Below are 25,221 nucleotides of genomic sequence, written 5' to 3' on the forward strand. Positions count from 1 at the left end.
CGAAGAACAGCATAGGCTTCCAACTTGGACTGAGCAACTAGAAGTACTTCAGGACCTTTTGGAGACTAAAGGCGAACCGTCTCGTTGCTGTCGTCGACTACAAGGTTGGGCGTTCCAAGACAACCTTGAAGAAAGCTTACGTCGATCAACGCCGAGGCGGCAACATTATTATTCGGAATCTCGTCAAAAAAGGGAGGAGATGAAGGGCATGTATCTCTTGAAGTGCAGTGATGATGCCACAATCGATCGCTCGCGGACGATCCTGGCCCCGCTTGGCAGTCGAGTTGTCAGACTCAAGTGCCCAGGACCTTACTGCTACGACCAACCTGTAACCTACTCATGGTCATGCCCCAGGTGCGCACAGCTGGTCTGCTACGCAGCCGAGGACGGCGTTTTGTATCGCGGGTGATCCCTATATCCTTTTTCCACGGGTACCTTTAAATGAGAAGGCATTAAGCATGGTCATGAATTCTACCAATGTGACAAAAAGATTTTGAATGGGTTTACCGAGCTCGATGAAAATGAAGTATTCCACATCCTCCTTCTTGGCGAGACGGACGCTGGGGAGTCAGCATTGACCAAGAAGGCGCTTTGGACCTACCTGACGCACAACTCGTTGGAAGAGGCAATAGATGATCCTATCCCAAATCGGTACTTTGCGCCGCCGTCCTTCACCCACACCGAGACCGTCAGCGGCGTAAAAAAGACATATGAGGTGAATCGGCCAGGTACAGCAGGGGCATTTTTCGTGCTGTCAAGCCCAGGCTACAGCCCTACAATACTACTTTCGGCCAGAGAAGCAACTTGATTCCTTTTTTGAGTCTCCCATCTGTCTGCTGCCCGATGTCATCTTCGTTCTTAAGTCTCTGGGAGTAGTGGCGACGAATGCGACTCGCTTGTTCATCTTCTTAGCCCCTGTAGACTGTGATGTTAATACAAATCACGCTCTCCAAATACCCCCACCCCTAAATATTCACTGATCCCTCAATGGAGAACCTCTGGGTGATTGTTATTATTATGTGTCGCGACCTGCAACATACAGTCAAGTTTTACTTGATTTTTGGCATTCCCGTTCCCCCGCGAGAACAACTAGAAAATTGTATTAGAAGTACATAGTAATTGACGCGTATTGATGACTCTCACGACCCATTTGACCCCTTTACATAGGCTGCCTGATAGTCGTACGGCTGATCATGTGTATCGTAATAGGCGTCATAAGTGAGAAGAGCAAAGCCCGGGTCATCCGCTGCGATCGCACTGGGCCAGCAAGGATTGTCTCGCAGTCCATCGTCTCCGGATGGTGGTTTTTTCTGCTCCCACTTGCCAATGGTGAACTCTGGGTGCTTATCGACACTAACCGCCGCATAGGTCTGCTGAAGATTGCGGAAATTGACCACCTGCTTCTTGTTGTTCGGCGCGAGAGTAACTTTACTCCGAATATCATCGTTTGACATCTCCTTAACCGGGGGGATAAAGCATGCGCCCCTCCACATCGATCCGGCTCCACGATTCTCCGAATCTGGAATGTAGCGCACCAGTTGGCCCTGCCTATTTTGACCACTGTTGAGGCGAGCGGGGTCATTAGGTCCTAAGAGGTACGCCGGTGGGTACTCGTCCCTATCGCATACTGCGTGCGCCCGGTTGGCTTTGTTTCTCCAACCTTTACCACGATGCTGAGAGGACCAGGTAGCCGTTGCCTGGGCATCAAGTCGGACCTTAGTTGTGGCAGCCTCCTGTGGGCAGGTCAGTGTGGCCCACTGGTTATTGACTGAGATGACTGAGCTATAGTGGAAGCAGGCCTGCGTCCACGCCTCCTTGCATGTCGCTACAACCTGCGTGGGCTTGGCGAAGGGTGCATATTCGATCGATGTAATGATCGACTCCCGCGTCGTCGTCTTATCCCCGAAACAGGACTGTACCCGAAGCGTATTCTTCGCCGGGCCAAGCCGCATGGTTGATATCGCCGGAGGCACTCTGCACTTCTGTCTAGAACCCACGGGGCGGACCACGCCCCGGTCTGTCGGGTTGCCATCATCACCCTTCTTACCACTCCCTTTCCTGATATTCTTTGGTGGTTTGAAGCTCGACACGCCTGAAGGCACCATATTGAGGATATCAAAGAGCGTCTTAATCTCCTCTGGAACAAGTTCCGTCCCTCCACATGGGCTTAGCCACCATGAGAACGCGCCTTCCGGATCTTCTTCTTCTGGGTAGATATACGCAGCCATCTGCGCAGCGGTAGCAGCCATGTCTGCGCGAAAGTGTTAGAATTATGTCTCGCTCATAAATGCAACAGGAATAACAACAACAGACGTACCCAAACCAGCATCCAGAGCTTTGCCTACTCCAGGAATAAATTGGGCACCGATTTCGAGCACGAGCCTCAGAGACGACATCAGGATATAGCAACCGATCTAGTAGAGTTAGCAATAGGGTTTCCTTGGCATGTGTTCCTTCGAGGACATACTGCAGCGATCATTGGCATGGCCTCCATGATGGTATCGGCGAGCTCATTTATCAAGAAGTTGTCGCAGACACACTGGCCAGGGGCAACCTCGACCATCGTTGACGGATAGAACATCCAGGGGATCTCATCCTGTCCTTCGTAGAACCCAATGCAGCCGTAATTCGATGTCCGACCCTCTTGGGCGGCTGCATCCAGCGCTGGTTTGCAGTAAGGGTAACATTGGTCATAACTCCGCTCTCGTTTACCTTGCTCCTTGTAAACAAAACAGTTCTTCTGGTTCTCGAGACGGGCCTTCTCATAATATGACTGTTCCTCAGCAGGAGCGTCATCTGGGGGCGGGACATACACTGTTGTGCACACATCGGGTGGGCAGTAGTCGTAATCACAGGCGAACTTGCAGAGACGATTTAGATCCACGTCAAACTCGTCCCAGGCGATAATGCTGCTCTTGGGCTTCCGAACTGGGGGATCCTGCACCGGTCCTGTGGTCGTGCATTCACACAGAGACTCTGGGCAGAATCCATAGGAACAGGTGAACTCGCACAAGTCGCCAGAGTTGACGGACAAGTCCACTCCAGATACGCAACCTTCCTCTCCTACCTCTGGCCTGTCAGGTGCGGCATTCATGTCGTCTGACAAGAACGCCTGCAGGTCTACCGCCCAGTCAATGGTGCCGGCGAAGTTTAGTTGCTGCCAGTCGTTCCGCCTAGTTTCCTTGGTCGTCGGGGTCATATAGCTGACGTAGTCGCCTATACACATCACCGCGACGTCAGTTCCTAATCAAGAGAGAGTTGGGGGCACCCATATCCGACGAACCGTTGTAGAGCAAGATATCCGAGTTGGAAGCGCCGTCATGGAATGTCTGAATATCGCCACGGGTCTTGATAATTTCCATGATCTCAGCATAGGCGAGGTAACCCCCTGTGCCCGTGCATCGACCCGGTGTTGCATCCGACTCTGTCCTAGTACCAGTGAAGTCACACATAGGCTCCCAGCAGCCGTCTTGGGCCATGTGGAACGATCGGCCGTAACTGGCCTCTCCGACGAAGATTTTGTTGTTGGCTGTACCAGCCTTCGTCACTATTCGTCCCAGTTAGTACCCTCAAAACTACCTGTGGCTACAAGATATGGCCAGTGGGGAGATAGACAAACCTATTGAAAGCGCATTTCGCGTCTCCGTGAGATTAACTAGTAGTGAGAACGAGGTGTATTAGCAATTAGATTCTCTGGATCGCTCTGGATCGCTCTGGATTATAATAAGTCTTACCGTGACTACGGATGCATTTCCCAGAGTCACACTGGTCAAATGCATTAGGGTTGCCATAGTCCCATTGGCCATGCAGATCGTAGGTCATGTAGACAATGTAGTCGATTACTGCAGAAATCTGGGCGATTGGGAAAGCCCTAAGGTACCAGAACGATGCTGGCGCGGCAATAGATACAGATTTCCCAGGGCCAACCTTTTGTTTCAAAACAGCAAGAAAGTAGAGGTAATCTTGACCATCAGTTTTCTTGCCAATTGGCTGGCCGTCAACATAAATATCGGGAGCCTGCCATATACAAAGACGCTTCGCGAACTGTCCTTTTTCGGGCATGAGGGGTGGCGGTGGGAGTTTCAGTTAGGGGACCGACTTACACCCGGATACTCCCAGTCAATATCCACGCCATCAAGACCCTCATCCTCAACGAATTGAGCGAGATTGGTAGCGAATGTATTCCGGTTATCAATAATTGCCTGCCGAATGATATTGTAGGTTGCAGGCTCAGTTGAGTAGGCCCAGCCACCGAATGAGACGATACGCTTAACATTCTTCAGGGCTTTAAAGTCTGCCCACTGGTCTTGACCATCAACAATAACTGGTTTCCAGGTAATTGGGTCGATAGAGGCGAAGGCCCAGTGGATGTGAGTGTAGGAATCTTCGATATTTGCGTTCTTCGCCTTCATCCACAGGCATGGACGCCCTTGGTTCCATGCCTCGTAGTAGCCAATCCGGGAGTAGATATCAGGGGGCCCAGAATTCTGCTTGATGTCCGTACCGCAGTTAGAGACACAAGTGCTACTGTAGCCGTCCTCCTTACTTCCCGGACCACCGTCTGGCGGCGCGTGAACCTCACAATGAGCTGGAAAGACCCCGCAAAATCCCCAGTTTGAGCAACAAGCCTTGAGTGGGCAGGGGTTGATATCAGCGAGAGAGATATCAGGGTTTGTTGGTCGGACTGAGCCAGGAACTAATGGACCGCACTGAGTTCCAGCCTGGGGCGGAGGCATTGGTGCTAAGCCAGAGCTCACACACATATTGTAGCCAACAAGCATTCTCTCGCACTTCGTCCAGGCCCAGGTTTTGCCCTTGTTCCAATTTTCGATGTTAGCGACAGTAATACCGTACTGTGTGGCTAGTGAGTCGCATGTGTCGCCGTTCGAAATGAGGTGAGTTGCACAGGTGCCGTCGGGGTTAGGCTTAGGAGGGTCTGGTTTAGGTTCTTCATATGGGTCACCAGCCGAGCAGCATACGTAGTTGCCTGGCTGAAGACCTTGACAAAGGTTTGGCTTTGGGTTAAATTTTTCAAAATCGGTGGTTGATATTCCACATCGCTGAGAAAGGCTCCAACAACCGTCACCAGCTTCAACTTGAATATATCGACAGGTAGCACGCTTGCCAAAGAGATTGAAGCTCCTCCCGCTCCTCCGTAGGAACTGAGAGGCTACAGAACTGCCATTGGTGGGAACAGAAGTATTGGAGCGGGCAATCTCAACCACACGAGCACCAGCAAGATCCTCGGCCAAGCCGAAGTCTCCATTGCCAGCGCACTTCCCCTTGCTCCACTCAAGGGCCGTCTTTTGGACTCCGGCCAAGTCTCCGGTGATGTCGATTGAGATGCCAAATACTCGTTCTGGCTGACGCCCACTGCTGCAAAGCTGGGCGACTGTGTGGTTGGAAGCAACATCCTGGGCTCTCATGTGTTCCGCCAAGGACATTAGAGCAGACGTTGCAGTGGTTTTGCCAAGACGCGCGCCAATATAGACGCTAGCGACGGTGTTCTTATGATAGGCAAATAGGAAATTCTCATCACAGTTGTCTTTAGTATCAAAGAACTTCTTCATGCCTTCGAGGAGGCCTGCAACCTGGTCGCCATCAGCCCCACAAGCGGTGGTTGTCATAACAGACAGCTTATCCGAGGTCTCTTGTCCAGAGGAAGTACATGCTAGTGCAGTGTTGAGACTTGGTTGGATGAGATCATCAGACTTCTTAGGATTCTCAACCGGAGACTGACCAGCTCGGAGGGGGGCAACGGAACCGGATGAGAGAGTGCAACTGCGGATGAGGATGTTGGAGTTGGGATTGTCAAGTGGCTGTGTGACGGAAAACTGGAGTAGCATAGGATCCCCACAACGGCGAAGACGGTCAACCGAGATGTACGGTATCCAGCTATGTGTATTTGCGTAGTCGACACAAGGAAGGGGGCAGTCATGCTGATCAGGATAATAGGTGTCGGGATCGCTAATTGGGGCCGGGGTATCTTCCTCCACGAGGGCGGGAGCTGCAGCCTGGCTACCATCAAGGTTGATAGCAGCGTTGGCTAGCTCAGCCCCCATCAAGAGGGCGAGGGAAATAGGGCCAAATATTCCAGCCGGCCACTTCATGATACAAACGAATAGACAAGGTGGTGAGTTTAGAGACTGAAACGATTCTCCAAGACGATTCAACGGGGGACAGGAAGCATGTCCGACCGTGGGGATATATGTAAGTCTCCTTATGACTCTGCGCCGAGAAGAATCAATCCTCCGCCCCGATGCCATCTCCGCCTGGGCTTTCCAGTCCTTCCTCTGTCCCCAATCTGCTTCTCCCTGGTTGCTCGCTTCAACCCCACCCCCACTCCCAACTCCCCCTCCTCTACAACAAAGGACGGTAGCGGGAAGTTTGCGGCACCAATCTGGTATCACTGCCAGGGGCTCTTTGTCAGTAAGGCGGAGATTAAACCTGCAGAATGTTCCCTGCCTCGGCTAGAATATGCGCCGAGCTTGCAGTAGAGGCGGATGGGCTCAAGTCTGTCGTGGGCCTTGCATGTCAGCCAACAGCAAAGGCACATGGATGGTGTGATAAAGCTAGGGGCATACATATTAGAAGATGCGACGCGGGATTCTTTCCGCCTTTCCTTCCTCTCCGCTACGTAACAGCCATTCTAGTATTTAAGTATCTTTGCGGACCGGTTGCTATCCGCTGTGGCTCTACGGTTAGAGAAAGGCGTACACTACGCTGATAGGACACTTAGGTCATCGATCCGCGATCTTAGTCCGGGGAGTAGCCGAGCCTCTTTGGACCGACATCATTCATCCCATGCGAAGAGGAGGCCATTTCTTCCGAATCCCATTGATAATTTCCGTTGCCTTTCTCCGTGGGTCTACGAAGTAATACGAAGTAGGCAGCAATATACAAATGTGGAGTCGAGCTGTGTTGCATCTTCGGCTGCCAGTTACGGTGAGCCATCCATGACTGAAAGTGCAAGTACACTAAGTAGACTTTAGTTAGGTTGTAACGTACGAGCAAGGTCCAATATCATGCGGGGCGGAGATTGCACGCCTTGCGGGCGGGCCGGATCGTCTCTCCGGTGACACAGACAACATGTGGGGTTACACCTGCTTGGACCCAAAAATAGCCCTTGATATCTTTGATTTCAGACGTGAGAGCAAAAGTCCCTTGCAGTTTAATTGGTCTCGGGCATTACCAACCATTGTGCCGAGGTGGTATCGTAAACAAATCATACTGTCACAAGGAGCAAAAGTCATCTTAGTGTCCCACTTCCATATGCAACTGCAAGAGCGGAGTCACAGGAAACGAACCATGGTCACCATTTTCAAGCAATCAGCTTTCTCCCACTCTTTGCCGCCAGGTACGGTGGCGTTAACCCCTGCATACTGTCGAGATGAGATGATGCATGTCAACCGGGCCTCATCCCGAAACGGGACGAGGCGAGCCCGTCTGTAAAACCCCTCAATTTTACTTCCTCATTCTCCCATGCTCTTCTTCCTCTTCTCCCCCCCACCGCCGCGAAACCGATAGAATCCGCAGAGACGAAAGAACCAACAGACCAGCAGACCGACAGAACCAACAGAAAATGCCTGACCTTTGTGACATTCGATACTCACGCCAGGCGTCCATCGCCGCCATCCGCGACTATTACCAATTCCTGACGAAAATGTACCTAGACGAGTCCGTCGTTGCCGAGGCTCCTCCCGGCGGCTGGCCTGCCATCGATGCCCTGCGGGATATGGATAAGACGAGCGAAGTTCTTGAACTTCTGCGCCACCTCCCCTACATACGCCGTGACTTCGACGACGCTGACCCTGAGGGTTCCCCGAGGACCCACTTCGCCGACTGGCCGGCCCTTGCAAGTCTTGTTGCTGATGGCGAAGAGGACTGCGACGATCTTCGGCTAGTCACAGAAGGCGACGAGCTCTGTGAAGTCCTACCCCCGCATGTTATCAGCCTAACGAACGGCGATGGCGCCGAGCTCTTCCTCGTCGATACGAAACTCGGCATTATCCTCTGGCATCAGTGCCCCGATGAGATCAAGTTCAACCCATCGCGAGAGCCAGTGTTTGATGATCCCTACGACTACCTAGAGGGTGATGAGGAGCAGGCTGGGTGGCGCGGGGATTCACGGGCTTGGTCCATCCCGGATTTCTTTGAGATTCTGAAGGACCAGTTTCGAGAGCTCAATTACGTCCCTATTAGTTCACAGACGGTAAAGGATGCAACCAAAGGCGATAATGAGATGCTTGAATTGGTTCAGGGCATCTACCGCGAACACGGCTGGCCGGACCTAGGCCGGTATCGGAAGCGAGAGTGCCTAAAGGCCGTGCACAAAGCATTGAAGGAGCGTTATCCAGGGGAAGAGGGTCCTGATGTCGAGTAGACAAGCTTCGTATACCTAGTCTGGTGTGGGAGAGACCGAGCAGGGTCACTCGAGTGTGGACTGATGGGTCACAGTGGGGGCGCCTATCTTCAAAATACAAACCGTGTACGTAATGGTTTAAACAGATTCTGCGGATGCAACCTCGCTTGGGATTGGGGGAGATTTGATCAATATAATTTGGTGATGCATCAAATTATCTCTGTACCCGTGAGGTAAACGTGCCTGGAGAAGTTAACCCCTGCCGGGGAGATTAGGGAGGTTATCAGGCAACATGAACTCGTTATTTGAAGCGCAAAATTCCTCCCGAGAATAGCGTCCGTTACCACCGCCCACCCAAAGCTCCCCCCTTCTCCCGCTGTCCTCCTCTCCCACGGGGTCTGTCTCTTGATCTTGTCTCTGTCTTTCGTTCTTTTTTATTTTGTTCTCCAAGTTATTCTGCATAACAACATATTTCTCTGCCCGGACCAACAGCCTACTATGAAGACAATATACATTCTTCTGTTCCTCCAGGGCGCCATTATGGCGCCTGCCCAAGATCTGTCAATCGATTTCGACGTCATCCTCCCAACCGAAGAGCCAACCGGTACACCCGATCCGTGGCAATGCGCAACGGAGAATGTCTACCAGTACTTTGACTTCCCAATGCCAACTGGGGCCCTGGAAGACGAGGTTCTCCGTTACGGCCAGCAGCTATTCTTAGAAACTTGCACAGTCACTGGGGATGCGGCACTGGACTGCCCTCCTGCTACTGAGTACGACCGCCAGTGTGGCATCTCCACCGCTGCACCACCCAGCCTGCTCCCAGAATACTCCGCCTGGGCCAGCGCGGCCCTGTCATGGTGGACAGAGCGCAGCTCCACTGCCCACGAGATAGCTACAGAGTGCCCGCACTACTGGTATAAGGCTATGACTGACAAGTTCCTCGCTGGGCCTTGGCTGAACACTACCCTCGCGCATGCCCAGTGCATTGCTAAGGCTGCGCATATTACCGGTGATTTTACGGCGCCGGACCCTACTGCGACAAGTGAATCTGGTGCGGGGGTCGGGGGCCCAGAGGAGACAGGTGAACCAAACGGTGTTGTTGGCCGCGCGGAGGGGTTAGGCGTATGGATGGTAGCGGCGACCGGGTTAGCCGCTGCCTCTATCACTAATTGGTGAAGTAAGGCGGAAGGCTGATGATGAGAGTGTCTACTTAGCAAGGAGGATGTTCATAATAACTAGCCAGATTTTTGTAGTTTAGAACTGGTGCCGTGACTTGGTTGAGGGTTAAGAGAGAAGACGCCTTTGTTTTATTTTTTCAGTCCTACTTGCAATTCTCACCTAGTCTATCTCACTTCGGCTCCACGGCCCTGGTGTTAGAAAGAGCGTCGGTCGCAGCGCCTTTTTGCTCACCGTGATCATTACGAGAGACATCGTTAATCAGTTTAGGGCTGGTGATGCTCTTAGAAGACATGATGCGATGAGAATTGATAGAAGAAGTAGTGAGCTTGGCAGAAACCGAAGAGTTGCAAAGTGAATTCCCGAAAGGAGAAGCATGAAGTAACGGGCAGAAAACCTAATAACTATTGCAGACTACGAAGGATTGATTACCCTTTTCTCTTGAACCACCCCCACGCCGAGGCGCCGGATATTCGGCCTCAAGGGACTAATATAATTTCCACAATCTCCGTTTGACAGCGAGGGTGTTCGGGCTCCACCATCTGGTACGTCGAGTTAGCTATGATTTAGAAATTACCCTAGATTCGATCGAGCTGCCTCCGCCACCCATGGAAGCATAATGATGTTTTTGCCACATTCGCCGTCAGCCCTCATACCAGCTGCTGGTCAAGAGCGAATTGAGACGTCAAATCTACCCCTGTGTCAATCCTTGCCACACAGGCAATCGCCGCCATACGTCAATCCACCCTAAAATTAACACATCGATGACGCGCCTTATCCTCCTGAAACAAGCGCCCTACGAACAAATTAGGATACGGACGTCAAAACAAATCGGCCATATTCCATCTTGCCTCCAACTGAGCTGCTGCTTACGGTACATTAAGCTTCTTATATGTTTGAAATCTACATCCTTGGCGGGGGAGGGCACTGAAGTGGCTCACATCGCCTCCTTCGGCTCGTAGACGTCAGAATCCCGACACGATCTTCATAAGGCCGCTGCTGGTGTCTAGAGGTTGCGTCATCGGCCTAGAGATATCGAACGGGTCTTGCTGTGTTATTTGTCTATGACGATGCACGATGCACTTCTGGATCAAGGAGCTGGCCTAGTCTCGACGGAGGGTTGACGTAAGGTATAGACGTATTGAATATCAAGGGATCTACTATAAGAAAGGACCCCGTCATCAGACAAAATTGGGAATTGCTCGCTGCTACGGAATTTTGTCATTTTCTGTCCAAGCGGCCAGTAACAGAAACCTACTCTGTGTCACAGAATGTCCAATATGTTGAATTCAAAACTGCGCCTCGACATCCCGGGTGGCTGGACCCAGGATGTAAGTGAGTCCCCAGGCGCGGCTGAAGGTGAGATCGCCCACATCTAATCCGATCCGACTCTGCGCTGATATTTCTCTACTTAGAAGCAAAAGACCACCAACTCGCCGTCGGCATCGTCGGTGAGAGTGGAAAAGTACTCGATGCATCTGGAAAGGCCATTGCTAAGGTGATTGAAGGTTCTTCGAACCTCGTTGGCAGTGTCGTGTCCGCTACAGGAGACATACTCAGTCCTGGTGGTAACGTTATCGGCAAGGCGAAGCCCGATCCGGAGAGGTTGCGGAAGGGTGAGAAGCCTGAAGATGGTGATGCGGCAGAATCGGTGACTGGGGAAGCGAGTGCCCCGGCGGCGAGGCGCGATGCTAAGGCAGAGGCTTCCGATGCCAAGGACAAAGTTTCACCAGATTCGAAGTGCGTAAAGTTTGCCGACAGCGAGCCGGAGACCTTTGGCAAGGGTAAAGAAGCCCAGGTAAAAGCATCAGGCGAGCCTACCAAGTTTGAGTCCGAGCCCTCGGAAGACAAGCGAGCCGGCGTGTATAATGAGTTTGACACCACGGTCTCTCCCACCACCGAGACTTTTGAGAAGTCTCCCACTCTCTCGGAAACGGCGAAGGAACCCGCCTCTGCGCTCGACCAAAAAAAGACTATGGGGGCGGAGGAGGGACCGGAGGTTGCCACGCTCACTGCCGCCGAGGATATGCCAGAGGCCAAGCCTGAGCCAGAGGCGAAGCTGGAGCCTGGACTTGAGCCTGAGGCCGACACCGAAGCCGATGCGGAAGCCCAACCTGAGGCTGAACCCCTCGATCTCACGGTCCTAAAGAATGGAAAGGTCAACAAGGCCGGCAATGTCGTCGACGAAAACGGGCACATCATCGGCCACGTCACCGAAGGTGCCATTAAGAAACTTTTCGGCCGAACAGTTGATGAGAACGGAGAGATTTGGAATGACTCAGGCAAAGTGATCGGAAAGGCCGAACCCGCTCTTCCCGATGAACTCCAAGAGCCTGCCCCATTCGAGGAGTTCCCCGATGCCGTTGTGGAGCCCGATGGCAATATTACCTTTGACGGCACCGTTATCGGTCGCGTGATTGAGGGGGATGTGAAGAAATTGAAGGGCAAGGTGGTTGATGAGGACGGGGATATCCTCGACCGAGCTGGAAACGTCATTGGAAAGGCCGAGAGGTGGGAAGAGGAAGAGCTGGAGGAAGTCGTCGATCGATCTATCCTCGCGGGAAAGCGAGTCAACAAGCTTGGAAATATTGTCGATACCAGTGGTGCCATCTTCGGCCGTCTTGTCGACGGTGAGGCCAAGAAGCTTGCGGGACGTATGTGCGACAAGGAAGGTAATGTCATGAGCGAGTCCGGCGAAGTTATCGGCAAAGCTGAGGTCATCGCTGAGAGCGAGCGCGAAGGACTGAAGGAGGGCCCCTTCGCTGAACTCGTTGGGTGCACCGTGGGCAAGGACGGAAAGATCGTCACCCCCGGTGGCGAGATTGTCGGCCGTCTCATCGATGGAGATCCAAAGGCTCTCTTTGGTCGACCTGTTGACGAGGACGGCGACATTCTGGACAAGAACGGCAACGCACTCGGCAAAGCCGAACACTGGGAGGAGTCCGAGAAGGCTAAAAACCCGCTCGAGGGCCGCAAGATCAACCGAGAGGGAAATGTCATTGACGCCGACGGGAATATAATCGGCAAGCTCACCTCTGGTGATCTGGGCATCTGCTTCGGTAAGGAAATCGACAGCGATGGAGACGTAATCGACAGCAAGGGTAACACAATCGGCCATGCGTTACTCCTCGCTGACATCCCCCCGGAGACCGAGACTGCAGAGGAAAAGGAGAAGCGTGAGCAGGCTGAAAAGGACAAAGAACTCGCAACGAAGATGGCGGCCTGCCTCACGCAGTGTCTGGACAGGATCCGACCCATCTGCAAAATGATTACGCAGAAGATTGAAAAGGCGGAGCGGACTCCAGAGGACGAGCGGGACGAGGAGGGCCTTGTGAGGGAGGTTAGGCCTTTGATCGAGGAGGGAAGCAACATACTACGGGAGGCCCATGGCATTGTCGTTGGATTGGATCCCGATGGCCATATTCAGGCCAATGCTAAGCACAAGACTGCCACGCGCGAGGCTACTCCTGAAGAGTTCCACCTTGCCGAGGTTCTCAAAGAGGTACGTGCTTCAACGAGTCAACGCAGAGTTAAGCGTTCTTTTGTATATTATACTAATCTGTATCGCAGCTTACGGGCACCGTCACTGAGTGCATCGACAGCGCAAAGCGCAAGATCGAAGACATGCCTCACGCTAAGAAGGAACTCAACCCGCTCTGGGGCCTCCTCACGGAACCTCTCTTCCAAATCATTGCTGGCGTCGGCTTGCTCCTCAACGGCGTCCTTGAGCTAGTGGGACGCCTTCTCGGCGGTATTGGCCTTGGCGGGCTGGTGAACAACATTCTTGGTGGTTTAGGCATCTCGAATGTGCTCAAGGGACTCGGTGTTGGGGGCGTTGTGGATGCTCTTACTGGGAAGAAACAGAGTGGCAAGAAATAGATAGCCGACGAGGATGGGATGGAGATGTAAGGGGTCGATAAGTATGTACAGTTATTGGAATTTTGCAACGTTCGTTGTTATCTAGTTCCGCTATTTCAGAAGACAAATGAGGGCCAAGTTGTCAGAGGAAGGCGGTCGAGTTTCCACCTCGGAGGAGAGGTTCACTTTGAAGAAGCGACCACCTTTTGGCTAATCTGGCTAAAACGCTTTTCGTTAATAAATAATGGTGGTTGTCTTCGCGGTAGGAATGGGATCAAGGAACCAAAAAGAGAATGCAAAAAGATCGCATGCCCTGCTCTGGTTGGACTTCGAACCGCGTGAGTCCGTAGGAAAAGATAAGACTCGAAGATATCCCTGCTGCCTGGTCAACATCTGGGCATCTACAAGGGCCGTGTTTACATACTGATGAGGCGAAATAGGTCCAAAATCCGATTTTCGGACAACATTTAAGGTCTATTGAAGAGTTTATTTACATGATTGGAGTCTTCTTGACACGTCTACCTCAGCACAAGTACCTAGCGGCTAAGACCTGGACCTTGAGAATCAATGACACTAGAGCCGGATATCTACGACGCCTCGATATCAGTAAGCAAGCCTAAGTTTCCCCGTGGGTACTTGGGGAGTGCGAGTTGGGCTATGCAAGTCTATGTCTGAGGACAATGACAAGTAAAGGGCCACGTCACTGCTCACCAGGCGGAAACGAAGGTAGCAGCGTCGATGACATCATCTCAGTAAACTTCCTCGTGCCTTGACGCAGATGTGAAGCAGTTGATTGACACAAGATTACAATGTCATGACGATACGTCCGATACATACTGATATAAGGCATCCGTGAGCAGGCAAGAACAAACTTAAGGCCATAATCACCTATTCTCACCTATCTAATTGACCAACATCTATCAATTCTACAAGCTCACTCAAGATTATGCCCGTTGACACCAGAGACAGAAACGAAATCCCAATTCATGAGGGTGACCGTGTTTGGACATGGTATCGCGGAGGATCCCGTGAAGGGATTGTGGAGAAGATTATCTATACCGAGGAGGAAGCCCGGCAAGAGGGTTTGAGGTTGCCGCCCAAGGTGACGTTGGCCATATTACGTCCTCCAGCAGCCTTTGGGAAGAAAGGGGTCTGACGCGGTTGATCGTGGTAGATTTTGTTTACCGACCAGCATGGACACAGAGTCGCGCACAGCCCCAGGACACTAGAACATGTCCAGAAGAGTGTTAAAGAGGATGATAGGAAGGATTGAGGAAGGAAGGAATGAAGAGACATAGATGTCACGCTAGATATGAAAAGAAAAAAAAAAAAACGACTACATCATCCGTCGGCTCCTTTGCTGGTCTTGAAAAAGTTGAGCTTAATATATCCTATTCTCCTATCTAATCCGAATTCCGAAGGGCTAGGCGAAAGATTCGACCGATGTCAGTCCGACTTCCGAGCCTGTCGTCTGGAAAGTCGAAACTTCGAAATTTATCTCACACCCATGATCATTTCCGTGGAGAGATGACTATTTTGCAGGTAAAATGCCATCGCCCACTATTGCAGCGTCTCGAAGCTCTGGAATAGAGTTTCAGCCAATTAAAGGTGAAGACCCACGCAGAGAGCACAACACGAAGGAATTCAAGGACGCTGAGTCCTTATCCGGGGGCTTGGCTGTGGGTGGCGGCGCTTCGCTGTAGCACAAGTTTCCGATTGTGCGTTTCTCGCCAACCTCCAATCGTTGATGCAGGACCTGCAGATTAGGCATCTCCGTTGAAACCAGGAGAAGGCTGCGCCCCCTTCCCCCTCACGACGTCAAGTTCTTTCTCATGCTTCCATCGCCACTCCCGCTGTGTAATACTTACGCTATTTCGAGCCTCGATGGTAAAGCGAAATGGCCGATCCATTCTCCATTGCTAATGGCGTCGCAGGCATCGTCAGCCTGGGCCTGACGATATGTTACGGTCTCAACCGATACCTCGACGACATCAAGGGTCAAGGGGCCGAGATCTCATCAGCCTCAAGTCAACTTGACTCTCTCCAACTGATACTCGTAAATATCCAGCAGTGTCAACAGAAGCTGGACGGTGAAAACGCGCAAACTGCGAAGGCCGCCGTAGAGTCGTGCGTTGGACTCTGCGGAGATCAACTAAAGGTGCTCAACGGCATTCTAAACCGACTCGGACGAAACAACTCCTCGCCTAATCATGCGAAAGGTAAATGGAGGGAGCTCAAATCGAGCATCGTCTCCCTTGTTTCGAGCCTAACATGCTTGTAGGAGCGTCGAGACAAGTGTCTCCGAAAATATAGAGAAGTTGAGCCTCTCTGCTCATGACGCGTCGCTCTCCACAAATCAATCCCTGCGGAACGTCGAGCGCGATGTCGGATCTCTCTCATCCGTCGCGTTACGGTTAGACAGGAGGCTGGATGGATTGCCCGCTCGTATTGAAGAGATAGTGAACTCCGCGCATAGCGCCATTTCTACTCGAAACGATAGGATGTTAGACGAGGTAAATTTTCGACTCATCGAGCAGTCAATGCAAATGGCCAAAGTGGTAAGAGGTGCTCTCCCATCATCACGCTGTTTCGGATTCCTGACCGGCATAAGCAGCTTTCGGCCGTTCAGAGTTTACAAACATCTACCGAGTTGATCGAGAATGCAGCCCCTGAGACTTCCCTAGTCGTTGGCCGACGGATATCCAGCAAGGTTGATGATCCGCTTACCACATACCAAGTTTCTGGCGCACATTTTCCGGGAAACGGCTCGGAGATCCGGGAATGTTCTTGCAGGAAATCCCAGAAGAAATCTTATGGAGTGATCCGGCAAGAGGCAAGGACTATTGGGCCATTTACATATGTTTGGCGTGAAGACATCTCGAGGCGACACCGTCCTGAGTGTGCGTTATATAGCCTGGGACCGCTGCAGCAGTCGACTACCCGAGAGCTCCAGCTCACGGGATTCACATCAGCTCTCTCTCGGCTTATTTGCTTGTCCTTAAACATTGTCTTGAGGCCAGCAAGCCACTATTCGATTGCACCGAATTTGCGCGTGTCCCGAACCGTTCGGACCGAAGATAGTCCAGCCTTTCAACTAGTAGAACGGGCCCTTCAGTCTCTAGACCGGTATTACGCCTTTCGCAACGATGAAATATTGAACAGTATGAGATGCAAGCTTCATAATATCTACCTGTCGCGGATGGCTTCCCCAACAGACATCGACGAGAACGGATACAATATCGCCCATAAGATTTATACAGGTAAATTTGGCTTGCCTGTTCAATACCTTATCGCTGATATTAACTAACATGACCAAGAATTTGTATCCCAATTACTTCGGCGAAGCGGGTTATAGCGGCAATACACTAATAGCCCTTCGCTCTCTTGTCCAATACTTGTACGAGGCAGGTGTGGATTTGAACGCCACAAGCTTCTCGTCTAGACACTCAGCGAGCCCATCTTCCCGGACGGTACATCGGAGCAGCACTGTCCTTGGCCAAGTCAGCCTAACCAACACCCAAGATGTCGCCCAGGTATATGGCTTACTGGACGATGTCAGCCCAGATACTCCGTATCTTATACCGCGCTATAGCGATCCACATGGAAGTGTTGTGCATGGAGGGGCTGTGTTTGTGGAATTTCTCTCAAGGCGACTTGATATCGCGGAAGGTATGGACATTACTGAGCCTCTGGTACGATTTACGAAAGACGGGTATTTACGGTGTAGGTTCCAGCTAGTTTCTTACCATCTTGTCCAACTCTCGGCATGGCAATACTACGGAAATCTGAACCCGAGGTGAGGGCGCTTCTTGGGAGCAGAGCCCTACCATCGCTCGTCTCGGAACGAGGCCCCAATGGCGAAACACCTCTCCATCTCTGCTGCACTTGGCCTCACGGGCTACGGCTTCTGCTGTCTTGCAAGGAGATGCATGCACTGCTAAACGTTCCGGATCACATCGGCTTTGAACCAACCATATACGCACTGTTTCTGAGCGGGAGACTTTGCAAGGCGAAAGACCCATGGACTTTATGCGACTGTTGCGACTGCTGTGCTTGCAGCCAACTATTCTTGACTGCTGATTGTGGAGTGCCAGTGAAGTGGGACATTCACAGCGTCCTGAAAAGTTGTTCCTTTAGGGCGAGAATTCTCTTTCTGGAACATCTGAAGAACAGGATTCAAAGACTTCAGGCTCTCGCAGAGGTTGTCCTCCCACGCGAGGACCTTGAATGGGTTCGATTTCCCGCCGGTGGATTTGTTGACCCATCTATTAGGGGCGTATTGGTGAGGATGGTGGGAAATCGAATACCGGTGCCAGATGCCCTCGTCGATACTGCCGTTAATGATGTATATAGTCTCCCATTTTATGACTCCCCTTGGAGCCATCGGATGGTTGACCTTGCCTGGAGCCATGGATTCCGTCAATTCGACGCTGAGAACTCAGCGGAAGTCATGTCCCCCACTCGCTACCGATGGGAGCGGCCGCCCTCGGAGGACAGGGCTTATTACCACCTACGGCGCGCTAGAGAAGGTCCCAAGGCAGATGTGTTCTCCCCGCTCGGCCTGCCTCCGGTTTATGACGCCGCGAGAGAACTTGGACTGTGGGCTACTCCTAGATATAGTGGGTGGGGACCCGAATATGCCTGGGTGAGGAAGACGCACTGGTGGCCGAACGCGATAGCCATCCAACTTTGCTCAGTCGTATTCAATAGCAAAGAAGTAGCTCGCGTTCCCTGCCCATGTAGCGTGAACGGAAACTACTCAACATTCAACGCTCTATTCGCGTCGCTCTGGAATTACACACTAATAGAGAGGACACATTCAAGTTTCATTCTCTATGCCGTGAAAATAGCTCAATGGCTCTCGACGACAGTGGATAATCTTTCATCATCGCAGGAGCTAAAGAGTAGTCTCTTTCGTTTTATTACAATGCAGGCACTGGACATACGCGATACTTGTCACATTTATTCTTCAACGGCATTAATTTCGCCCCTGGTGCCTCCTCAACTCGCACGCGCTCGCTCTGTATCTCTGAATCCTTGCCCTGGTCGCGCTTTCTCTTCAAGTCGATTAGTAAGTCTTGAATCCAGATCCTCCACGGCTGAAGCAGCGGAAGGTTCAACCCATCTTCGTAGTTTGTTTATAGCCCATTGTTCCTGCCGCAATCGATGCAGTCACATGGCCAGGGACTCAAGGCGCACCGGACTCGACAAAATCCAAACTCAGACTTTTCCTCTCCTCTCGTCTCCTTATGTTCGTCCCCATCTCCTTTGCACCGCCTTTTGCTCTGGGCTATCCAAGGACCGCGGCCATCATATCACCATGTCCTACGAAGATCCATTTCATGCCATTGTTTCCATCTCTCCCCATCCTTCTCCGGGTCCAGGAGAGGATGTAGGAGTGATGCCCACCGCCAGACACCCCGATTTGGCTCAAACCCGCAGCGAAGCGATCCTCGTGTTGCAACACTACACGCCTCTCAACCGCCACGATGATACAGCCCTTCTTCTCCGAACGTTCCTCAATAATCTCCCCGACGACGGCAAATTGGCCCTTGCCCTTGATGTCCTCAGTGTCGCAGGGGAGGACAACAAGCTCCGACAACTCCGAAATTTCCTTGTCGACGCGATCCTGAAGCCCAGTAGGCGCCAATCTCTGTCCTCTCTGTCTCCATCCACCTAACTAACGGTCGTATAGTGCAGATTGCAGGAGGAAAAACACCACGGGTCTACGTATCGGCACCAACAAATCCAAACGCCCCTGATGAAATCGAGGAAGCCATGACCGAGATCGAGTCCTCGCCCAGAAACGATCAGCAGAAGCTAAAAACCGACTGCTTGAGAAGAGATGGTTTTCGCTGTGTGATCTCAGGCCTTTATGACCGGCAGTCGATTCGGGACCACCTTGTGACGCCCCCTGCCGGTAACCCGTCCGGTGGCACCGAATGCGCGCACATTCTCCCCTTTGCTCTTAGAAAGTTTAACGAGAGAAATGCGCAACAGGTACTGATTTCGCTCCTTGCCCACTCTCCCACCGTTTTCATCCTGTCTCATTTCCCTGACACTTTTGGTAGACAGAGAATGCCGCCACCATTTGGTGGGGATTGCATCGCTATTTCCCATCTCTTAGAAATAAGATCGATGCTGGATCCATCAACCAGCCCCAGAACGCCATGACGCTTGCCGTTCAAGTGCACGACGACTTTGGATCCTATGACGTCGCACTCTCACCTATACAAGTAAGTTGCATCTCAATGAGCCCGGGTTGGCTGCCACACTAGATATTTAGCTTCTAACAAGTCCAGGGACCTGATAACAAGTACCACATCCAGTTGTTTGAGCTCTCCACCACGTTTCCCCCCTCCTATGCCCAGCGGCCAATGGTGACTTTGACGTCAAGGAACACATCAATCCCCGTGCCGGACCCTGTATACCTTGATACGCACGCGCGAATTGCACGGATCCTCGAGGTTAGTGGTATTGGTGCGAAGATAAAACAATCTCTGGCCCCGTTGAAGACCACCGACATCGCCCCAGACGGATCGACGGACTTGGGTACTTTAGTATCCCGCAGGTTACTAATAGATATCTAGGCGTTTCGCGAGAGTGGTACGCTGCACCTAGGGCTAGTCGATATCCAGGGACAACGAACAGCAGCCAGCAGCTAGGCGAAGAGGTGCAATCAGTATCAAAGCCGAACTGACCGTACTACTGCTCGTGGACGCAGTGAGCACGGCTGACGGGGGCACGAGCAAGCATTTGGGCAAGCTCGTACGTAATCTACAATCCCCCCTTCCGACAGAGTCACGGCCCCAAGAACTAATGAAGCCACCTAGTGATCCCTATCACGCGAGAAGATCGCAAAATTCCTCAAGGGGCTCTCGTAGTCCACTATGCCAACCCCACGATAGCCAGCATGTGCCCGACATGACTGGCCTCCGTCAACTGCCATGCGCCACAACACTTCAGCCAACACCGATTGCAACCTTATCAATTCGATGGAGAATAGTTCCCGACTGGCAGGGTAATGCGACCCCGCAAACTTGCAGTCAATGCGACGTTGATTGATCATTTTCTTCATGTTGGTCCGTCCTTGGCTTAAACTGAGGAAAAGGGACATGGCCAAGAGCGGATGTGCAAGGGTTGTGTTGGTCCCTCCCGCATGCACCTAGTTTTCTTGTTCCACACCACTATCCAGATCGAATACCGAATGCAGGGTTTGCTTAATGGCATCTCCATGATGGGTGGGGGGCTGGGCCACCATGAGCTCTGTTCGCATCTCGAAAAGAAACATTTTTTTCCTTGCCTTTCTTTTTTTTTTTCCCTCAATGTGGCCAGGAGTGACAAGAAAATGTAAAAAATGCCCCGGCGAATTCAGGTCGTAAGACAAATTACAACGTAGCTCCGAGGATTACCATCATAACCCATGCTTCGGACGAATCGAGTCGAGTTTCTCGAAATCCACGGGCTAACAAGGCGCCGCTGCTTATGCCGGCAATGCAACTACTTCATCCGAACAAGAGACACTTGATTGGTGGCGGACAACCCACTCAAGCCACGGTGAGTTGATATAAAGGCAGCGATTCCCGCCTCGGTGGCGGGATGCGGTCATCCATACGTGTGTCTTGTCAAGCCATCAAGATTAGACTTGGCTCTCTCCTTCAGATACAAAGGACAACTGTGCCCCTCCGTGATAACTGGAATCCTCTTAATACCACTCAGCCCACATAATATCCCGTTGAAGCTTGCCAAGATGAAATTCTCACATATCTTCACACTTCTCCTTTCCTCCACGCTCGCAGTAGCAGCCGACCCAGCCAACTGCAACACGCCCGACAAGAAGCGCACCGGTGCCGACTTCGTCCTCCGCGAAAAGCCCAACAACCCCAACGTAGCCTCCCTATCGAGCTACTTCTCCGGCAAGGGCAAAAAGGTCACCGTCGCCGACGTCTTCAATGATGGCAATCACAAGATGACGACCAACTCGGCAGGCCACAAGGTGTGGGAGAGCAAGGCCGACTTTGATGATCTCAACACGGCCAAGTGGGTGCCGCAGGGGATCTCTTCGACGGCTGATGCTCTCGACGTGGGCGTTTACCAGGGCAAGGATGGGTGGGTGGTGAGCTGGCATAATGAGGGGGATACGAGCGTGAGGGTTACGTTCGTCGACAAGGCGACGGACAAATATCGCCACGTGCTCTTGGTGTATCCTCATGCCTCCGACAACTTTAGGGAGGTGCCTGTCCATGCTGGCGGCATCATGTGGTACGGCAACACACTTTGGGTAGTCGACACGAAGAACGGAATTCGCGTGTTCGACCTCGATAACATCTGGCAGGTCGAGAGCGGAGACGGCGTCGGTAAGAAGAGCGGCGGCGGCTACTCGGCTCGCGGGTACAAGTACGTCCTGCCTCAACTCATGTGGTACGAGTGGACGCCCAGCTTCAATTTCCAGTTCTCGTACATCTCCCTCGACAGGAGCAGTACGCCCGACAGCATCCTCGTCGGGGAGTACCGCGACGATAGCGCGGCGTATCCCATCCGCATGGCGAAGTGGGATCTGGACTACACCACCCGGCGGCTCAAGACGGATAGCAGCGACCTGGCAAAGGCAACCTGGGCTTATTGTGTGGATATCGAGCGCATGCAGGGCGCGGCGTCGGTGGATGGCAAAATCTACATCTCGAGGAGCAATGGGAAGAATACTAATGGAGATGTTTGGGGATGGACGCCGGGATCCGCGGCACACTTGAATACTGGGATGTTGCCGCCGGGCCCTGAAGATCTCAGCTATGATAAGAGAACGAAAGAGATGTTTACGGCGACGGAGCATGCAGGGAAGCGATACATTGTCAAATTTAAGACAAGTCAGGTCAAGTTTTAACTTGCAGGATGGGCAAAGCTAGAATATAGGGATCTCCCCCGCTACGGATCGTGCACGTTGACCATCAGCATGTCGCGCGGAGTGTCAAGTTCCTTCGTAAAAGGTCTCGATACTTTAATATTTCATTCTATGCCCTTTCCATGTTCCCTGTACAGCGGCCCGCTTAGCCGGCAAAACGAAAAGAAGAATCTATACGGTTAAGGAGCTCCAAATCAAGCAGTCATTTATCCGCCTCAGATTCGGGCGAACATTCTCGACAACGCAATTCTCTAGACCCCACCATTAATCACGATGCGTCGAGATGATTTGCCAAGATGTAAATGCACCCCGGACAGCTACTCCGGGAGAGCCAGATCGAGCAAGACGCGGAACTCGGAACGGAATCAAGCTGACCCTTGCTCCAATTTGTCTTTTCCAGGAGCTCTTTTTCTTCTTCTCCAGCAAAAAAAAAAAAAAAAAAAAAAAAAAAAAACAATTGATTCCTTCACCTCTCTCTTCTCTCCCCCATATCCTCGAAAGGCTGCACCTCCAATCGCCTCAATCGATTCCGTCGCCGCGTTCCCTCTCTTCCCCTCTCGTCACCCGTCCCCGAAATGGCCGCCCGTGCTCTCCTCGCCGCGCTCTCTCTCACAGCCACCCTCGCCGTGGCCGAAGACCTCGAATGGTGTGGCGACAACGCCCGCTACTTCCCCTCGGAATACACCTGCTTCGACGACTCCTTCCTCTGCCCTGTTCTCTTCGGCCTGCCCAATCTCCCCTGCGGCGGTGGATGCTACGCCGACCAGATGTACACGTGCGACGGTGGTTCCCTGAAACTGCGTGGTGAGCAAAAGGAGCCGTTCATCCTCACGACGGCGTCGAGCAGCGAGCACGTTGACGGACTCGTGGTGAATGCTTGCGGAGGTTATTTGGCTATTGGGACGGGGGCGAGGGAGTGTGCGCAGTGTCCGGCGGATGCTGGGGTTGACTGTGCGGAGTATGGGGAGAAGTGTGTCTTTTTGCCAGATGGCGAGATGGTAGGAGACTGGTCTTTTCTAAGCCTTAAAGGAAAGCAGTGAGTCCTCTAACAACTAGACGTAGGCTGTTGACCTTCCTGGAGGTCAATACTGGTATATCAGCCCCGACGACGGCGCTCTCATGTATACCAAGGAAGGAAACGAGGACGGTCTCGGCGGGCAGGGTGTCTCCGGTAAGTTTTCTCTTGGATGGAAAAGGCGAAATGGTTCGAAACGTGGTCTAATGCCTTCTCTGATCCAGTCTTCGACGAGGGCTTCTTCTCCCCCGGCGAGCGTCCCTACTGGCTTGCTTGCCTGCGCACCCTTCCCGGCGGTAACCCCGGCACGACGAGGAGCTACAGGATCTACGCACCCACGGCAGAGAACCTCGCGAGGACGGACTGTGACCAGATCAAACTCGTTGCCAAGTCAGTCGATAGGAAGGAGGGTGCTTACCGATGGCAGTAACGGAACGAGAGTAGATAGCGCGATGTCATACTTGCATGTACATATTGTGAAGGTGATATAGATTTGATGTCAATTGTGACATAGCATCTGGCTTTGCGCGAAGGCCAGTATTCAATTTACGTACAATCCTAACCTGAGCAGATTTCCTGACTAGCGTTTCTGTCTTGACCGAGCCTGCGGTCTGCGGTCTCGGGGCTCCATGGCAACGGGGCATGTGGGACAGCCTGACTCAACCGTTCTACGCGGTCATTCGTCAGCATTACTATCATTTAGATATCCCAGTTTTTGAAATCATTGCCTTCCGCCTTCCTCGTAATCCTCCTGAGCCGTCCTCCATACCAGCCACTTTTCTCGCAAGCAACGTGCAACACCGCCTCAACAATTGTCGAGTTAACAACACACGTAAGATACCCCAGGCTCAAGGCGGTAACACGCAGAGCAACATGCCCCTGGGTTATCAAAGTCGCATGGAGCGAGAGCTGCCTGACAAGTGCATATTGTGGTAGTCACGAGGATAGTCGATATCTGCCACATGAACATTAGTTCGGATCACTCTATAGAATAGGATGAGGGGAGAGTAAGAAAGTGGGAGAAAGGGGGCAGGGGCGAATTCTACCTCAGCCGGGGCAGTAAAGCTTGTAGTAGTAGTCGTAGTGGTTGTTGTTGTAGCAGGTGCAGCAGTTAGGCCAAGAGAGAGACAGGCTCTCGAGACCATTTTTGACCTGTCCGGATATTGCCTTGGCTCCAGGTGTGGATCTTCTTGGCCTTCCACCGCCAGAGTTGGAAAAGCATCACGCCTTACTAGATTGTTGCATGTATACCAAAGCGGAGTCGATGTGGATGTCGTGGTGACCACCCTATGTAGACACTTCTGATTAATCGGGGTGTCTGGGTCACCAAAACGCAAAGCTTCGGCGACGTGAAAGGAGATGATACCTACGTAGTTGGAGTGGTAGCCGCTGTAATAGTGACAATAGCGGTAGCAGTGGCAGTTTGCGGGGTAGCGAGATGGCTTTTACAAAACGATATTACTTCATCTCCGAGATCATCAAGCAACGCGAGGGCGTAGGGAATCCCGTCAGCGTTTAGTTGTCGAATGGGCCCACGTGAAGCCTGGGCGATGCTAAGGGAGGAAAGAAGCCCAAGGATTGCCACAGAGAAGAGTCCGCCGGCCATGGTTTCTCGGTGAGTCCCATAGACCTGTATGCCAAAATTGCCGAGACCTCTGGGTGAGCCTGAAAGAATCGAGGATTCAGCCCTACTTTTTATACCTTCTTGGTTTCCCGAGAGGCAAAGACGCGCTCACCCTATATCATTGGGCTGGTACGGAGGATGTTGCTTAAAATACACTAAACACATCCCAACTTCGGGTATGGAGATAAGGTATGAGCCGCCACCTATACCACAGTGTTCCAGACTGAGAGAGGTGGACGAGATGAAACAGCCTGGCTCCCTGGTCCTGATCACTGTTCTTGAAA

The 25,221-nt window shown here is 52.2% G+C and overlaps 4 protein-coding genes and 3 pseudogenes across 4 annotated transcripts; 6 read left to right on the plus strand and 1 right to left on the minus strand.

Annotated features, from left to right (window-relative positions):
• Positions 1-1,139: 1,139 nt before the first annotated feature.
• On the minus strand, positions 1,140-6,062 carry SAPIO_CDS6447 (Glycoside hydrolase family 18 protein; the record flags this gene model as incomplete). The annotated part of the gene is made up of 7 exons (XM_016788546.1): positions 1,140-2,251; positions 2,318-2,414; positions 2,468-3,216; positions 3,284-3,547; positions 3,620-3,655; positions 3,735-4,017; positions 4,104-6,062. The coding sequence occupies 7 exons, from the start codon at positions 6,060-6,062 to the stop codon at positions 1,140-1,142; spliced, it is 4,500 nt and encodes a 1,499-aa protein (XP_016641837.1).
• Positions 6,063-7,582: 1,520 nt separating this feature from the next.
• SAPIO_CDS6448 lies at positions 7,583-8,383 on the plus strand (annotated as a pseudogene; the record flags this gene model as incomplete).
• Positions 8,384-8,860: 477 nt separating this feature from the next.
• SAPIO_CDS6449 lies at positions 8,861-9,541 on the plus strand (annotated as a pseudogene; the record flags this gene model as incomplete).
• Positions 9,542-10,812: 1,271 nt separating this feature from the next.
• On the plus strand, positions 10,813-13,420 carry SAPIO_CDS6450 (uncharacterized protein; the record flags this gene model as incomplete). The annotated part of the gene is made up of 3 exons (XM_016788547.1): positions 10,813-10,876; positions 10,957-13,043; positions 13,112-13,420. The coding sequence occupies 3 exons, from the start codon at positions 10,813-10,815 to the stop codon at positions 13,418-13,420; spliced, it is 2,460 nt and encodes an 819-aa protein (XP_016641838.1).
• A 5,299-nt stretch (positions 13,421-18,719) lies between these two features.
• Positions 18,720-20,064, plus strand: SAPIO_CDS6451 (uncharacterized protein; the record flags this gene model as incomplete). The annotated part of the gene is made up of 5 exons (XM_016788548.1): positions 18,720-19,038; positions 19,095-19,399; positions 19,471-19,635; positions 19,702-19,866; positions 19,990-20,064. 5 exons carry the CDS (start codon positions 18,720-18,722, stop codon positions 20,062-20,064), a joined length of 1,029 nt encoding a protein of 342 aa, XP_016641839.1.
• Positions 20,065-21,149: 1,085 nt separating this feature from the next.
• SAPIO_CDS6452 lies at positions 21,150-22,280 on the plus strand (annotated as a pseudogene; the record flags this gene model as incomplete).
• A 593-nt stretch (positions 22,281-22,873) lies between these two features.
• Positions 22,874-23,743, plus strand: SAPIO_CDS6453 (uncharacterized protein; the record flags this gene model as incomplete). Its single annotated transcript, XM_016788549.1, has 3 exons — positions 22,874-23,296; positions 23,361-23,469; positions 23,538-23,743. The coding sequence occupies 3 exons, from the start codon at positions 22,874-22,876 to the stop codon at positions 23,741-23,743; spliced, it is 738 nt and encodes a 245-aa protein (XP_016641840.1).
• Positions 23,744-25,221: the final 1,478 nt, after the last annotated feature.

Source organism: Scedosporium apiospermum (assembly GCF_000732125.1).
Source record: "Scedosporium apiospermum strain IHEM 14462 chromosome Unknown SEQ_SAPIO_0103, whole genome shotgun sequence".
In the NCBI taxonomy this organism is placed as follows: Eukaryota; Fungi; Ascomycota; class Sordariomycetes; order Microascales; family Microascaceae; genus Scedosporium; species Scedosporium apiospermum.